Raw genomic sequence first — 17,991 nt, forward strand, 5'->3', positions numbered from 1 at the left:
ATTATCTGCAAACAAATCATGTTCCTTCAGACAAATCATGTTCCTTCAGACAGATCATGTTCCACCATGCTATTTGTCTGCACATTGCAAAGAGCATTTCCGTGTAATGTTTCATTCGATTCTGTATTCACTTTTTGTAATTTGTTTTCGATCCAATATAACTGATACAGGTTTCTTTTTTAAACTGTTTGAGATGCTTTCTTTTTTATATAATCTAATAAATATTTCTATTCATTGCTAAAATCACAGTAATCTAGTGAATTTATCAAATAAATAAAAAATTCAAAACAAAGATAATGACTTCGAAAATCGTATGACATAGTAATTTGTTGGTGCTGATAAAAAAAAGTAATTTGTTGGATTATAGGAAAATATTCTTGTTAAAATATTGAAGTATTTGATGCTAATAATAAGTAAATAACGAATATTAAAAATTAGTTTATAAATTTATATAAATATAGAAGAGGAAAATAAAATTTAATATACTTACGTTCTCAACTGGAAAGAATATAATTTTCTCTAGAAACCTTTTAAATAAATACTTATAAAAAAAGAAATTTTAAGATTGTATCACTGAAAGAAAATTTAATTTGATCGACAGCAAACAAAATGGTCGCCAAGTACCATTAATATTATTATTATTTATTTATTATTTATCAAAACATTTATGTTGCAGGAAATCATACCAAAGTCCATGACTAGATATACAATCCATCACTACACCAAAATTCATCTTATTATTTTTGTTATTCTTATTATATAATATAATAATAATAATATTATTATTACTACTATTATTACTACTATTATTAATATATGCATAGATAACTATGTATCGTTTTTATTAATATATGAGTTTTGGTCTATTCTATCTATTTTTTGTATTTTTTATAATAATAATTTTTTCATGTAATGACAAATGATTGATTCTTGTTATTTAGGTGTTAGTTTAATTAAGATGTCAAGTTAAAATGCCTAATATAGAAGATTTCATAAAAAAAATATTAATAATAATAATAATAATGTTATTAATAATATTAATGATAATAATAATATTAATTAAATTCTTTAATTCATATTTTATTTTAATATATTAATACAAAATAATAATAATAATAATAATAATAATAATAATAATAATATATTATTATTATCTTCATTGTTAATATGTTCATTTTAGTTTGTACTAATATAAAATATGAATATTAATATTACTATTATTATAAATTCTTATTAATAATAAAAAATTTATTAGTGTTATTATTATAATTATTATCATAATTATTTTTAATATTATTATTATTATCATAAATATTATTTTCTTAATATTAACTATTATTATCATTATTATTATTACATCAAATTATTAAATTAATATTTTCATTTTAATATATATTAATATAAAATAAAATTATTAGTATTGCTATTATCATAAATTATTATTAATTAAAAAATATTAATATTTTTTATATTTATTATCATAATTATTTTTCTTATTATTATTAGTATCATAATAATAATAATAATTATTATTATTATTACAAATTATTAAGTTAATATTTCCATTTTAATATATATTAATATACAAGAATTATTAGTATTTCTATTATCCGAAATTATTATCAATAATAAAACATCGTTAATATTATTATTATAATTACATGAAATTATTAAATTAATATTTTTAATTTATTATGTAACTATACAAAATAAAATTAATATCATTATAATTATAAAAAAATTATTAAAATTAAATAAATTATTATGATTATTATTATCATAATTATTTTTATGATTGTTATCAACAGTATTATTATTAGCTTTATTTTTATTATTATTATTATTATTATTATTATTATTATTATTATTATTATTACTTGAATTATTAATTGATATTGATTGACCTTAAATTATTGATGGATATAGATTGATGTCAAATGATTGACAAATATTATTGATAATATTGATTAACACTCAATTACTGATAAATTTTATCAGCGAAATTTTTTTTTACATATCAAATAGTGAAATCAAATTATCGACATAAAGATATCTGTTGGTAAATACAAAATTTCTTGTATTGTATCAACTCATTCTCTACATAAAAAAAAAAAAAGAATTAACTTAAATTTAATTAAATTCTAAATTAGTTATTTATGAAAATACATATATTTCTCATTTTTCAAAATTAGTTTCTTATAAAGAAACTTATATTGTGTTCGAATGCTATAATAATTATTCTTTTAACACTTTTTAGTAGGTCTTAATCTATATGATTAAGATAATCATTTATATGATTAAGATAATCATTGAAACAAAAATATCGCTTATTAACAAATCATATTATTACTTGGAATAAATAATTGTATCATCGTATTATTTTTTATTAAAAAATCATGTTATTACTTGGAATAAACAATTACATCATCATAACATCACACCAACTTCAAGTGTGAAACCAACAATTATTAAAATGTACAAATTCATCCTAAATACCTCAATTAATCAACAATTTTAATTCTCTTAACAAGTCTTAATGTTTAATTTAAATATGTTTACTAATTCAACCTACTAATATACCACATCAACAAAATACGCCTATAAGTTCAAATTTCTCAATTGAGACCTAACATTCAAAGTTTTAAATTTATAAATACCATGGAATGGAAATACAAACCAAATTTTTTTCAATCTAATTTAATAAAACTAATTTCTACACTTTCTACCACCAACTAGTCCAAAACATAATGGATCCATATTTCAACAATGCCTAAAAAAAAATAAATCATATCTTAATTACTATCATAATTTGGCATGCAATAACAAAACTCCACAACATGCAATGAGATTAGGACATGAGCAAAAAAAAGTTATTAAGATTTTAGAAACAAAAGTAAACTTGAAACTAGAGACTTGTTTTTATTAGGTAATGAGAAGTTAAAATTATATCGATTCTCACAATTATAATTGTTATTTTTTTATTAGTAAAGAATAAAATGAATAAAAGAAGAATACTTCAGGAGTATCTTAACCTGTTTACAAAACCAAGACTACATCCTCTAGAGGCTAGATCCAACCATTCTAACTAAACCTTTATACCTGTGTACTAGTACAAATGTAACCTAACAAATGAAAGCTTAAAAACACACCAAACCAGCCTGTAAAGCTTGATGGACCAGGGACAATTATAATCGTTATAATAATCGTGGTTTATTGTTGATAAAAAAAATAAAAATAATTTGTATGATTTTATTTAATTCTCTCTTATAACTATTTTTAATCAATTTATTAACTATAAAATAGAACAAAAACTTAAATATGGAGAACATTGCAAAACTCTTTACAAAATATATAACAAGAACTAATTTGACGTAGACGTATATTTTTTTGGCATGGATGCATGAAAAAATAATATAATAAAGATTTATATTTTTTAAATATTGTAATTGTGCGAAGTTGATCTCTGAAATTTTAATTGGATCGCCCTATTTTATTTTTATTTACAATCAAGTCAATCCAGCAGTCTTCTATATACAGTTAAAAGCTTAAATAATTTGAATAAAGCAAATTTGGATCTTAGTGATTGTTAGATTAATGATTTGGAATATCTTTTTTTCTTTTGGAAATAATTTGGAATGAGCTAAGGGTTGTTAAAGCAAATTGGTTCATCATTTCAATGTGTACGTAATTTTGTGATGACTTATACACATTGGAATAACTTGGACCCCTCCACCCTAATCAGCCACTTATGATGCCAAACTCCTTACGCAATTATCACAATGAAAAATTAAGTTTTTGGTATATGTATTTTTTAATTGATAAATTTAATATTTCAATTTTTAAAATAATGTAAATGTTAGTTATTTTTTCATGTTTAAGTTTTTTACAATTTTTTTATCCTTATAAACTTTAAAAACATCTAATAATAGTTATTTTTATGCTTATTGGAACAAATTTAATAAAAATATTAAATTAATATAATATATATTTTTATTAACAAAACATAAATTGATATATTTAACACATACTTCCCATCCTTATAAAAAAACTAACATACTTAACTCACCAAAACACAAATAAAACTAAATATATAGTTGATATCAAAATAGATTTGGTATAAAACTAAATATATATATATATTAATAGTTTTTTTATTTAAATTTAACATTAAGTAAGAGTTTTTATCGTTACAAAATTGATAAAAAGATTATAAGTTACATATTTTTAAAGTTTTGTTGAAGATCACACAACGACTAGAAATGAGATATTTCATTGTATATAAATAGATGCAAATCTGAACGACTAGAAATGAGGATATTTCATTGTATATAAATAGATGCAAATCTAAACCTCATAAGTCGGTTTTATGGGATTGAGTTAGACTTAAAGTCCACATCTTAATAAATTTAGTAGAAATTAATTAATAACTTTTAAAAAGAAAAAACTAAATGAAATCATATAGAACTAGAACATAATAATTTTTTTATTATAAATATTGATGGGCATGTTTCTGAGTATAGATTTATTAGAAATTGAGCACCATATACGATGGTGCCTCCTCAACCACCTTTTAATTTTATCTTTGTTTTTGTGCATATAAATAAGGGTGTATAGTTCCTCTCCAAAAGCCTCATCATAACACGTAAATACACATTCATACCAAAACCATTGTAGAGGAGAGAGTTCACATAAGCTACCCAGCTAGAGAAGAAAACAAGTGAGAAATAGTGAAAAGATAATACCCCTTCTTGGTGGCTTGGAAGATTCATTTCTTCATGTTTCTCACCTTCTGAAAAAATGGAGCCAACCCTCAGAAACCTTCCTACAACTGCTTCTGAATCATCACATACCAACCCCAAGAAGAAGCGTGGAGGATGGAAGGCCATAACGTTTATTTTAGGTCTATTTCTCTTTTCTTCTCTCTACCTGTATCTTTTTCTCCCCACTAGTTCATGCCTTCACACTTTTTTAATCCTTGTCTCAAATAGCAAGAGAAATGTTCTTAACTGTGTTTTTCCTTTATAAAACTCAACTCCAATCATTCACCAATGATTTCAGTTTTCAATTGAGTTTAACCACAAAATACTTAAAAAACCAAACTTAGTTCAACTTTTGATAGTTTCAATTCAATAATTTCTATATACTTCTTCTAGCTTTAATTATAATTCATTTGTCTTTTTTTTAAGATTCTTTTCTAACAACTCCTTCCATTTTAGTTATTTTTTTACTAATCGTTTTGGTTCATAAACTCTCCTTTTCTCTCTTATTTAGAACATTTAAGAGTTTAATATTTTTACTACAAAGAATGATTTTTAAAAAGTATTACTGACAAATTTATTAGTATTAGTTAAATTAATAATTTCATAATAAATATAAATGAATTATTCTGTGTTTAAGAGAGAGGAGAGATATTTTTTTTATCAAAAAAAATAAAATGAAACGGTATCCAATATACAATAACATCCAAAAACAAGTTTCCTACCGCCAACAAACATTACCCTACAAACTTTTAGAATTTTAGAAGTGAAACTCTTGTATTGAAGTGAAACACAAACTTTTAAGTAAACTAGACCAAAGCTTCGTCCCAGTCTAATCAATTATTACTTTGTTTTTCTTGGATTTTGGTTAACGTTGCAGGGAATGAAACTTTTGAGAGGTTGGCAGTGTTTGGTCTGTTTGCTAACTTTATGGTGTATTTGACAAGAGAACTTCACTTGGACCAAGTTACTGCTTCCAACATTCTGAGTTTATGGTTTGGGATCACAAACTTTGCACCACTCATTGGTGCCTTCATTTCTGATGCCTACGTTGGTCGTTTCCGAACCATAGCTTTTGCATCCTTTGGTACCCTTTTGGTAAGCTCACTCATATTTTTCAGAATGAAAAACCAAACTTTATACAACTTTTTTCTTTTTTGGAGGTAAATCTAATACAACTTCTTCATTTAGTCACCCTTGCCTTTTTCTGGGCTTGGCTATAAGAGGAACATAAATGCATGATGTGCCCCCATTCAATCAATCAATAATAAATATTCTTAAATTTCATCTACTATGTAGTCGATAGTAGATGAAATTAAGCAAAAGAATGCAAATCAAATCAATCTGGTCATCATAATAATACAATACGTCAATACCAACATAGTGACAGGTGGTAAATGCAGCAGTACAGCAATAACATGAGTTTCTTGTTTTATAAAGATATAAAATAACTATCTTGTCAAAACATAAACATTAAGTGTTTTTATTCATGTATATCTTCTTTGAGTCATTTACAGATTTTAAATAGATAAAAAGAAGAGAAAGAGAAAGTTTAGAAATTATCTAGTCTTATACTTAGTAATTTAAATTCTTATCATAAGAATTTGTTAACTATCCTAACAAGAAAATAATAAAATAATAATAAAATAGAAATTAATTTTTAAATAAAAAATAATTAGTTATTATAATGACTAAATTAGAGACCATAAAAAAATTAAAAAAATATTTCTAAATTAATTTGTATTATTATTAAATAATTTTTAAGTTAATATCTAATTAGCTACCAGACTTTAACTACCAATTATTTAAATTCTAAATTTGGTAGCAATGGTAACTAATTAGATACTAAATCAAAAAAAAAATTTAGTCTCTAAAATGATATCTAATTTAGTCACTATAACAACTAATTATTTTTTGTCTCTAAAAATTAGTTTTTATTTCATAATTTTCTTGTAGTGTATTTATAATTACTATTTTTTTTTATGATTTTAATAACTCAAGCCAAATCTTTGAAAGGAACTTTCAAAACTACCATTTGAGAAATTTAATCTTGTTATTTTCTTTTCTCAAATTTGATTGATTTTTTTCACATTTTTTGTATTATGCAATTCTAGTTTATTTAGTAATCAATTTCACATATAATATTTAATGAAAATGGGAATGATACATTTCATAAACATCTACATGCCCTACTTCGCTAGCATTAAATATTCTAGGTGACTATATTTCGTATCCTCTTATTTTTTTTTAAAGCAAAAGTATGCAAATCAAGCAGGTCATCATAATAATACAATACTATAACAGTGGAGGCAATATCACATAGGTGGTAAGTGCACCAGTACGATGAAACATAAATGTCTATTGCATTTTAATAATTCTAATTTTTTAAAGTTTATGGTAGAATTTTATTTTTTTTTAAATTAAAAAAACTAAGGTATAATATAATCACTTTCTTTATATTTTACTTTTTTGGTATATTATGTGAAATAGGGGATGATCGTGGTGACTTTAACATCGTGGTTACCACAGTTGCACCCTCCACCTTGTAGCCCTGAGGAAGTTGCATCTGGTGAATGTGTTAGGGCAAGTAATTCTCAGATGGGTGTGTTGGTTTTGGGACTTTGCCTTTTAACCATAGGTTCTTCTGGGGTAAGACCATGCAGCATCCCATTTGGTGTTGACCAATTTGATTCAACCACAGAAGAAGGGAAGAAAGGGATGAAGAGCTACTTTAACTGGTACTACACCACATTCACTATGGTCCTTTTGGTCACTCAAACAGTGGTGGTGTATATCCAAGACTCTGTGAGCTGGAAAATTGGGTTTGGGATACCTACTCTCTGCATGCTCTGCTCCATAATCATGTTCTTTGTGGGCACAAGCTTTTACGTGCATGTGAAGCCTGAAGGAAGCATTTTTTCTGGTGTTGCTCGAGTTCTTGTGGCTGCTTATACAAAGAGAAAACTCAGGTTTCCAACTACTGAGGAGAAGCCAGAAGGGGCTTTCTATGATCCCCCACTTCTTGGGACCACGGTTCTGTCAAAGCTTCCTTTAACCAAACAATTCAGGTCAGAAACATATCTCTCATTCACACTAAAACCAACACTTTTATACATGTGTGAGAACTTCTCTTCTTATTTTAATATAATAGCTTTGTGGAAAAAAATAATGAAAGATTAATATCATTAACACTTTAAATTAAAATATTTTATATTGTTAAGTTAGTGTTTCTTTGGGAAGACAAAATATTACAGCACTTTCTTTTTTTATATGCAATTGGATGGATTAAATCAAAACCCATGTTTGATTTAATTTACTTAATAGAGGGAATTGCTTTTCCTTTTTTTTTCTGCTTTCTTGAAGCGTGTTTGCTTTGTAAAAATGTATTCTATTTTTATTTTCTACTCTCTGGTTTTACAAGTTCGTATTAAAATATTGAAAACAAAAAATAATAATTTCTTTCTCATTTTTATCCTTACAAACTTTTGAAAACAGCAAATAAAGTTAAAACAAAGGGTTACTTTTAATTAAAAGTAAAAAGATAAAAAATATTTTATAAAGAGAAAGCTTGGTTATTTTTCTAATGCACTAATTATCCATTCCTTGAATATATTAGCGTTGTTAATTATTAATTAGTCGCTGAAAGAGTAAAAAATCCAAATCAATCTTGAATTTGTAAAAAGAAATAATTTGAACCCAAATATTATAGTTTAATTATATAATAGTCCCTGGATTATATTTAAATTAGTACGTAAAAATATATTTAATGATAGAATATTTCTACAAATCTTAACAATGAGATGTGCTAGGATGCTCGAACACGTCTCTTAAATGACGTGTCCGACACGGACACGCCTCTTAAATGGTGTGTCCATGTCAGACACAGTATCAGATATTAATATTCGTACGACACTCGTAGGACACGTATCAATCAAGTATCTAATTCAAAAAATATTTGTTGAATTTCTGACAATTCTAACACAATTTTAAAAAAGAGAAGTACATTAATTTTTAAAAAAATCAAACTTATTGCATAAATTTTTATTTAATTACTAAAATAAGGAACAAATCATTTTGAATCAACTATGAGAAACATCTTTCGGTTAAAAAAATTGAAACATACTTATACACGTAAATTTTTATTGTCAATTTATATAATTCATAAATTGAAACATACTTGTCATTTAACTTTTTCTGAGATTTAATCAATTTCTGAACAAGCATCAATAGTAATTAACATGTAGAATTCAAAGCTGGTTTCCATATTTTGAACTTAGGTTGATATTTGTGTTTTGGTAGGGCCTTGAACAAAGGTGCTTTGATAATGGAAGGTGAGTTAAACCCAGATGGGAGCATAGTGAATCAGTGGAGACTTGTTAGCATCCAACAAGTAGAAGAGGTGAAATGCTTAGCCAGAATTATCCCAATTTGGGCAGCAGGGATCCTTAGTCTCACTTCCATGGCACAACAAGGGACATTTACTGTGTCACAAGCATTAAAAATGAACAGACACCTTGGACCCAACTTCCAAATCCCAGCTGGTTCACTTATGGTCATATCATTAATCACCATAGCTTTGTGGCTCCCATTCTATGACAGTTTCTTAGTGCCAAAACTTAGAAAAATTACTAAGCATGAAGGGGGCATCACTCTACTCCTAAGAATTGGAATTGGCATGGTGTTCTCTATTCTTTCTATGGTTGTGGTTGGCATGGTTGAAAAAGTGAGAAGGGATTCAGCAAATTCAAATCCAACGCCACTAGGAATTGCTCCCATGTCAGTCTTGTGGCTAGCACCACACTTGATCCTTATGGGACTCTGTGAGGCATTCAATATAATAGGACAAATTGAGTTCTTCAACAGCCAATTTCCTGAGCATATGAGAAGCATTGGCAATTCCTTGTTCTCGTGTTCTTTTGCTGCAGCCAACTATGTGAGCACCATAATGGTCAACGTGGTTCATCACACTACAACAACACATAGCCATCCAGATTGGTTGACAAATGACATAAATTCTGGGAGGATAGACTACTTTTACTACCTCATAGCAGTGTTGTCCACCCTCAACCTCATCTTCTTTACATTTGTTGCTAGAAGATATCAGTACAAGGGAAGTGTGGACTTCAATGATCAAACTCATGAAGTGGAGCTTGGATCTCACAAAGCCTAAGTTTAAGAAAAGACACAAAAGTTTAGATATATAGATATGTGTGTACATACCAAGACATCACATAAATAAATTGAATGAGCTTTTTTTTTATAATCTTCTCAGAAGTTGAATTAGCAAATAAAATTTCAAATATGTTTTTACTCCTTAATATCAAGTTTATATTTGCTTTTTTTTTTTCCTTATAACATGAAAAAAAATATATTTGTTGTACCACACTAAACGATATAGTCGACCAAGATGTTTTAGGCTATTTATCCGAGTGGTCCCTCAACAACTATATCCAAACACATATCGGCAACCCAAAGCAAGAACCTTATAAACAGGTTTTGCAGGGAAATCGTACTAAATGTCAAACTAATGCAGGAATTAATCGTGATATTCATGCTAATATAGGATTATACACACCTTTATAAATATATTGGTCAACATCAAGTTAAGGTACGCATTTAATACCTACCAACATTGAATATCGAACATTGACTTGAGCGTCGAAAGACCTTTTGTAGGTACTCCCTTACTCTGAACAAAGATCGACGACCAAGTACTGTTAGGAGTTGACACCTGGTAGACCAAGGAGCACATGCGACGAAGATGTATCCTTCCCAGCCTAACAGTGGTCCACAATTGTTCTTTTATGGGTCGAGAAGGATATGTCTTCGTTGTCGCGTGCGCTCCTTGGTCTACCAAGTGTTAGCTCCTAATAGTACTCGGTCATTAGTCAGAGTGAGGGGGTATTTGCAAAAGGTAATATGACGTTCAAGTCAGTGTTCGATATTCGGTGGTTGAGAGTATTAAATGAGTACCTTAGCTTGGTGTTGGTTAACTATTTATAGAGGTGTGCTAGATCCTCGTGGTTATGAGTCTAGATTAGCACGAATGGTTAATTCCTACATCTGACATTTCATACGATTTCCCTGCAAAACCTATTTAGGAGATCTTTACTTTGGGTTACTGATATGTGCTCGAATTTAGTTGTTAGGGGACCACTCGGATAAACAACCTAGAACATCTCGACCGACTATATCGTTTCGGTCGTGTGGTATATTTCAATCTAACAACTTCATATAACAAGTTAATTTCTACACATATTATTAAGTATCTATGACTATCACAACCAAATTAATGTAAAAAATCTTCATTGATTTTCAACACATGATATATTTAACCACCCAACTTGGTATATCATTTTTTTATCAGCAAAAAACAAATGAATAATTGAGGTATTTCAGGGATACCCCAACCCTTATACAACCATCAACTCAAAAAAAGCCTCTATACTCATCAACTAGACCTCCTAATAATTCCTAACAGACTTCATGCAGACTAGAGGCTTAAGACACCAATCAGAAAAGGAAAACATTACCCCACGTACTTTGAACTTTACCCAAGACCAAGCCTTGACCTGCACTAGAGAAAAAAATTCATTATAATCAATCCTACCACCATTAAAAATCCTCTTATTCTTGTGCTTCCACAATTCTCCTACAACTGCTATCCACACCGAACCCTAGATTTGATTAACACTTTCGTTGACACCGCTCATGTTAAAGCTTAAAAAATGTTGTTTTGGCTCCCGGTGATCCGTCGATATCCACTCATAGTACTTAGATCACACAAGTCAGGCAACTCTACACGTACAAAAAACGTGAGACGTAGTTTCCTCTTCCTCCCCACACATACTACATATATTGTTAATCATACCTATCCCCTTCTCACCAAATTCGCTTTAGACGCTATTATATCATTCAAGACCCGCCATGCTGTAATATGAGATGTTGGTTGTGCCTTTATCCTCCAGAAAACCACGAACAAATCCTTGTCATCCACTTGAACCTCTTCTTTAAGCATTTTGTATGCAGATTTGACCGTGTACACCGTTGTCTCCCCATCTTTCCAAACCCAAGTATCCTTCTTATCCGCCCTTATTCTCTGTTCACCCAAAAAGATGCATAATTTTTTGTTACAGATTCGTTTCTCATTCAAACAAGTTCCTTCTCCATTCAAAACCTCCAAGTCCACTCTGAATTATCAGCCCTCTCCCGTCCTTGCCAAAGGAGAGATTCCTTATTAGAGCAAATAGAGAACAACCTCGGGAAAATGTCCTTGAGAGTCATATTGCCCACCCATTTTTTCTCCCATAACCTTATCTCCCTCCCATTCCCAACTTCCTAAGTGAAATTATCGTCGAACATGTTTTTCCAGCCCTCGAGAGACCAAACCTCCTCCAAATCCCGCCACCAATGAGAATTTGTTCTACAATTCCTTTGAACTCGAAGATCCCTCCAACCTCTATACTTAGATTCCAACACTTCTCTCCACAAACCATTCTTCTCATAACCTAACCACCATATCCACTTTCCTAACAAAGCAGTATTAAACCGTCTAATGTCTACCATTCCAAGCCCTCCTTCCTCCTTTGGCTCACAAACTTTTTCCCACAAAACTAATGCAAATTTCCTGCTATCCGAAACCCCATCCCCACAAAAAGTTCCTCTGTAACATCACTAACTCCTTCACCACCATAACGACATTATATACATAGATATATAAAACAGGGGAAGAGCGGATAATACTAATTTAATCAAGCAAAGTCATCCGGTCATAGATATAAACTTTGCTTTCCATCTGCCTAATTTGTTCCTCACTCTGTCCACCACCCCTTCCCATAACTTACTTCTTTTGCGAGACGCACTCACCAGCATACCCATATATTTGAACAAAGTCTTCGTCATGTTGCAGTTTAAAACAACTACAAAATGCTAAATCAGAAGATAGCTGCTACCCACCCCTCCGACATTTCTCTTCTGAAAATTAACCTTCAAATTTGGTGCTAATTCAAAGCAATTCATAATCGCCTTAATAACAAACAAGCTTTGCGCTTTCGCTTTGCAAAAAAAAAAAAAAATAAACGTATCGTCCGCGTACTTGAGCATATTGACCTTTATGCACCTACCTCCGATCTCCAGGCTTTCTAAAAAATCTTTCTCTACTGTCTTCCTTACAACCCCAACTAACCCTTCTGCCACAATAAGGAAAAGAAACAGGGCTAGTGGATCTCCTTGTCTCAGACTTCTTTAGCTTAAATTCCTGAGTAGGGCTTCCATTTACCCACACAAACACCGATGAAGACTGAACACATGCACTTATCCATCCAATCCACTTCCCTCAGAAACCTAGCATTTCCAACATGTAGTAAATAAAATCTCAGATGACTAAATCATATGTTTTTTCATAAACAACCTTGAAAAAAACACAAATGCTCTTCATCCTCTTCACTTCTTCCAAGACTTCGTTTTCTACTAGAACACTGTTCATTAGCCCCCTACCCTCTAAGAACGCAGACTGTCTGTCGTCTATAACCTTATGTAAAACTTTCTTCATCCTCAGAGACATGATTTTAGCCACAAATTTGTACAAACATCCGACCAAAGAAATAAGTCCAATTTCATTCAAATGTTGCAGATTGTCGACTTTAGGAATCAAAGAAATAAACGAAGCATTCGTCCCCCTTGGCCATCTTCTGTCTTCCTCGAAATCATGAACAACTATCATGATGTCGGCCTTGATCTCTTCCCAGCAAAACTTTATAAAACCAAAGTTGAAACCATCAGGTCCCAGACTTTTATCATTATCACAACTCCACACTGCAAGCTTAACTTCCTCTTCGATTATCCTTCCTACCAGCGATGCATTGTCTTCTTCTGTAATTCTATTGAACTCTACATTATCTAACCTGACTCGTTGGCTTGATTCTCCACTGAACCTTTCCTTAAAGAAATCTCTTACTTTTTCCTTCACCACACCCTGCTCGTTATACCACTGACCCTTGTCTCTCGACCTAGTGAATCCATTCCTTATTCTTCTCCATTTGATTACCGAGTGGAAGTATTTTGTATTCAAGTCCCCATTCTTTAGCCACCTGAGATGAGCTTTCTTTTGTAAAAGAGCTTCTTGGCTATGGTTGTTTCTTCTCTGCTTAGCTAATAACCACTTTCTCTCCTCCCTTCCTACCTCGTCCAACTCGCTCTTATCATCCTTAGCGTCTAGCTAATGAAGTCTTTTCTTAATCTCCTCCCCATTCTGAAAAACATTGCCAAACGCTTCTCTATTCAAAAAATTTAAATCATATTTCAATATCTTTAGCTTCTCCTTAAAAACAAAGACCCCATTTCCTTGCACCTCGTAGCTACCACATTTATTATGAACGAAATCCTTGAACCTACTATCATTTTGCTAGATGACCAAACTCCTAAACAGTTTCAGTCCCCAGTCCGTTATATCCGTTTTTAACACCAAGGCACAATGATTAGACACCGATCTGTCTAAGACATGACACTTACTATCCGACCACTTATCCAACCACTCCCTTGACACTAATATCCGGTCTATTATGCTCTTAATCAAACCATTTGGTTTATACCACGTGTATTTTCTTCCCACCACCGAAATATCGACCAACTCTGAGTTCTCAATAAAGTCATTAAACCTTCTCATCTTCCTTCTGTGATCACCACCATCCCCCACGTTCCTCCCCTCTCCCGATCTCCTGGTAGAATTAAAGTCCCCAACCACGCACCACGCCTTTGTATTTTGCGTTATCCTCTTCTCTCGCACCTCCTCCCACACAACTCTTTTCTCTGTAAGTGGGCCAACGTTATACATATTAACAATGGTGATCTGTAAAGCCTATCCTATTCTCTATTCCCCTCCAAGAATGTTATAGTTACTACCATTAGTGATATTACTTAGAAAGAAATGGTTTCTCTTCCACATCGTAATCACCCCTCCCCCGCCATTGTTATTTTTGTTCACAACCCATTCTACCTTGTTTGTACCCCACATTTTGAAATTTTTCTCTTGCCCCATCTCCTTACATTTTGTCTCATGTAAACACACCAAATCCGCATGTTCTTTATGAATCAACTCGCGCAGATAATTATTTTTTATGCTTCCCCTCACTCCCCTAATATTTATGCTAATTAGCTTCATCATCAGACAAACTGTTTTCCAACCTGCTTGTGCTCGCCCTCCTTACATCTGATTTATCCCTAATCTTCATAGCATGTAGACAACCAATTACAACATCATCATCTCTCGTAAAAGAGAACCCCACCTCCTTTCCAATATTCCAAATTCTAATCGCTTCAGAATGCTTGATATTCATCCAGAACAACCTATTACAATTCCTTACACCGCTATCGGATAAATCATGGTTAAATATTTGAGAATCTAATGTTAAATCCCGTTGTTTGGACGTTGAACTCTGCATTGGTATGACCGCCGACGAGATTCTCGTCTCTTCTTCACCGCCTACAAGCTTGTCCTCCCCCGGAGCGTCGCACCTCCATTCCTCCTCGTCGTTCACGGTGCCGTTAGTGGTTCCTATTACATAGGTTACTTTCTGCACCTCTTCTAATTGTTCATCTTCCACTTCTTTTGGGCCTAATCCCATAAAAGCGCTAAACATACTCCCTTCTTTCCTCTGGACCTTTGATGGCCCATTAACTATTAGGTCAAACTCCTTGCCTCTCTCTATAATCATTGCAAACCCTTTTGGCACGTAACACACCTTCTGTTTCTATTCCGACGCATTCACTAAATGGGTCAAGTCTTCCCCTTCCTTTCTCACGCTGCTTATGTGTTCCACCGAATTAGGTAAGCCTTCTCTGCACCAGGAAACCCTACACTACAATTCTTTTTTATTAGAATGGGCCAAAAACGAACCCTAAGTATGAAAATCCTACGGAAAATGGTATTTATCGTGGGCATAGCGTTAATGGTACTTTCCAAGTTAATGTACTCGACGTAAAGATATTGGCGGGTGCGGACGACACATGATGGGTGTTTTTTGCGTAGGTCAAGCGTGGGTTTACCCTACAAGGTGTTGACAAATTTATAAAAAACGAAGGGTTTGACTTACTTTTCGCCCACACAAAAATATTACATTTAAAAGAGCATGGGCTTAGCCTTCAAAGCGTCCACACATTTTTAAAGTAGTGTGAGTTTAGCCCATGAAAATGGCACACAATCTTTAAATAAGCAAGGACTTAGCCTTCTGTTGCCCACAATAAGCGTAGGCTAAGCCTTCATGGACACAAATTAGCGTGGGCTTGGCCTTCAAGGTGCCCACACATTTTTAAAGTAGGTGAGTTTAAATAAGCGTGGGCTAAGCCTTCTGTTGTCCATGCATATTATTTATTTGAAGAAGTGTAGGCTTAGCCTACAAGTTTAGCACACAAAGAAGACGTGAAATTTTTTTATTGAAAAATATTTTAAATTTATCTGATTATAATTAAAAAGAAAAATATTTTTTTATTAAAATAAATCAATTTTAAAATTACATTAACTAATGTGAAATTTAAAATTAATCTATTTCTCTCTTTCTTATTGCATTTATCCTATTTTTTACCTGTTTCATTTTTTCAATATAATTATTAAAGATACAATTATTTTAGGAGCAATATGAAGAAATGTTTTTCTTAGTAAAAAGGTTTTATTTATAGTTTTTTCTTTATACTTTTTACTTGTCTTGAAAATTTATTAAGGTTTAGATTTAACTTACTTTAGGTTACACACTACACTACTATAGAAATAACATCGTCTCTAAAAAAATATATAATAGGATTTATTAATAAACCCTATTGATACTTCCATTGTGATTCCTAACATAAATTTTAACAATAAAAAAAACAATATTGATATATTTTATTTAGAAAATACAAATAATTTATTAAAAATAGTCCATTTAAAAAATATTTATTAACAGTTTCATTAACAACTAACAATATATAATTATTTCACTGTTAAAAGCATTAGTTACCAGTTAATAAATATATATATATATATATATATATTAAATAAAATTATAAAATTTTTCTAAACATACTTTATTAATATATGCAAAGGGTCAATTTCCATAAATAAAATGTGTAATGATATGACATATGTTAGCAATTTTTTATAATAAATATTTTTTTTATACAGCTATTCTTATAAAATGTACAATGTCATGCATTTTTTATACAACTACTCTTATAGAACACAAGTATCGAGGCATAGATTTGAAAGTGTACAAAGGTTGAAAATAATACTTCATATTTCATTTAAATACTTACTTTTGTTATACTTAGTTGGTGCTTGTATGTGCATATGAGAAAAGATACATCTTAACAAAAATAGAAGACTTACATAAAGCAAGCCAACAACCGAACTATAAAAAGAAACAAGAAGACTACTACGGTAAATACATAACAAAAAAGAAATGAACAAAACATGAAGATGATGATGATGATGGTTTAAGAGATGTCTCAAATATCCGAATCCTATTGAATACTAAGCAAATCAGTATGTTACTATCTAATCACCCACGAAAGGAAAATAAACTTTTTTATCATTTTATAACATCAATCACTAATGTTTCAGCCACATCTAAACTTCTCCAAAAGCAACTTTAGGGTGGTTAGGAATTAAGACTAACTTCAAAAGTGAAACTAGATCTGCAATAAAAAAAAAAAAGATAGAGCTTGTGGAAGGGCTAAGCAAAACTAAGCTCTTTCTAAACACTAAAGCATAAACCTTAAGAAATGCATCTCATCCAAAATTTGTGTATCCTTCCCCTGATGATAAGGCTCAAGATGAATTGCACATATGACCTACCCTCAATGAGGTAATGAAACAAAATCTAGTTAATACAAGGAAAAACAAGTTATAGTACCATACACAAATATTGTTTTAAGAAAACTTAAAAAATGATGAACTCAAGACAGGGGTCGATCATCAAAGTTCCGAGCATAGTGAGGGTGAACCTGACTTGTGCTTGTTGAGGTGTCACCCTGTTGTCACTCCATCATCATGGTTAACTTTTGCTCCATGAAATTTATTTTATCCTCCAACATTGCACACTTTTGATTTGCTTGAGCAGCTATTTGAGTTGCTTGATCGACTCTTTCATTTGCTTGCATCACTTGTTGATGAAGTTGTTCATTATGAGAAAAGTAATCACTAGAAGGAGAAAGTATTGAAGGTTGTCTTCACTCCATGACTTTGTATGGAACTTGTATCCAT

At 30.8% G+C, this 17,991-nt stretch overlaps 1 protein-coding gene across 1 annotated transcript; it reads left to right on the plus strand.

Annotated features, from left to right (window-relative positions):
• Positions 1–4,519: 4,519 nt before the first annotated feature.
• On the plus strand, positions 4,520–10,075 carry LOC137806623 (protein NRT1/ PTR FAMILY 2.13-like). The gene is made up of 4 exons (XM_068606836.1): positions 4,520–4,900; positions 5,638–5,855; positions 7,248–7,825; positions 9,057–10,075. Exons 1-4 carry the CDS (start codon positions 4,798–4,800, stop codon positions 9,925–9,927), a joined length of 1,770 nt encoding a protein of 589 aa, XP_068462937.1. The 5' UTR covers positions 4,520–4,797; the 3' UTR covers positions 9,928–10,075.
• The last annotated feature ends 7,916 nt before the right edge of the window (positions 10,076–17,991 follow it).

Source organism: Phaseolus vulgaris, chromosome 3, assembly GCF_000499845.2.
Source record: "Phaseolus vulgaris cultivar G19833 chromosome 3, P. vulgaris v2.0, whole genome shotgun sequence".
Lineage (NCBI taxonomy): Eukaryota > Viridiplantae > Streptophyta > Magnoliopsida > Fabales > Fabaceae > Phaseolus > Phaseolus vulgaris.

Bases quoted from the DNA above. Each gene is read 5' to 3' on its own strand.
- LOC137806623 (XM_068606836.1), top strand. From the start codon at position 4,798: ATGGAGCCAACCCTCAGAAACCTTCCTACAACTGCTTCTGAATCATCA. The intron at 4,901-5,637 runs GTCTATTTCTCT...TTAACGTTGCAG, and splicing joins GGCCATAACGTTTATTTTAG to GGAATGAAACTTTTGAGAGG. The intron at 5,856-7,247 runs GTAAGCTCACTC...TATGTGAAATAG, and splicing joins CATCCTTTGGTACCCTTTTG to GGGATGATCGTGGTGACTTT.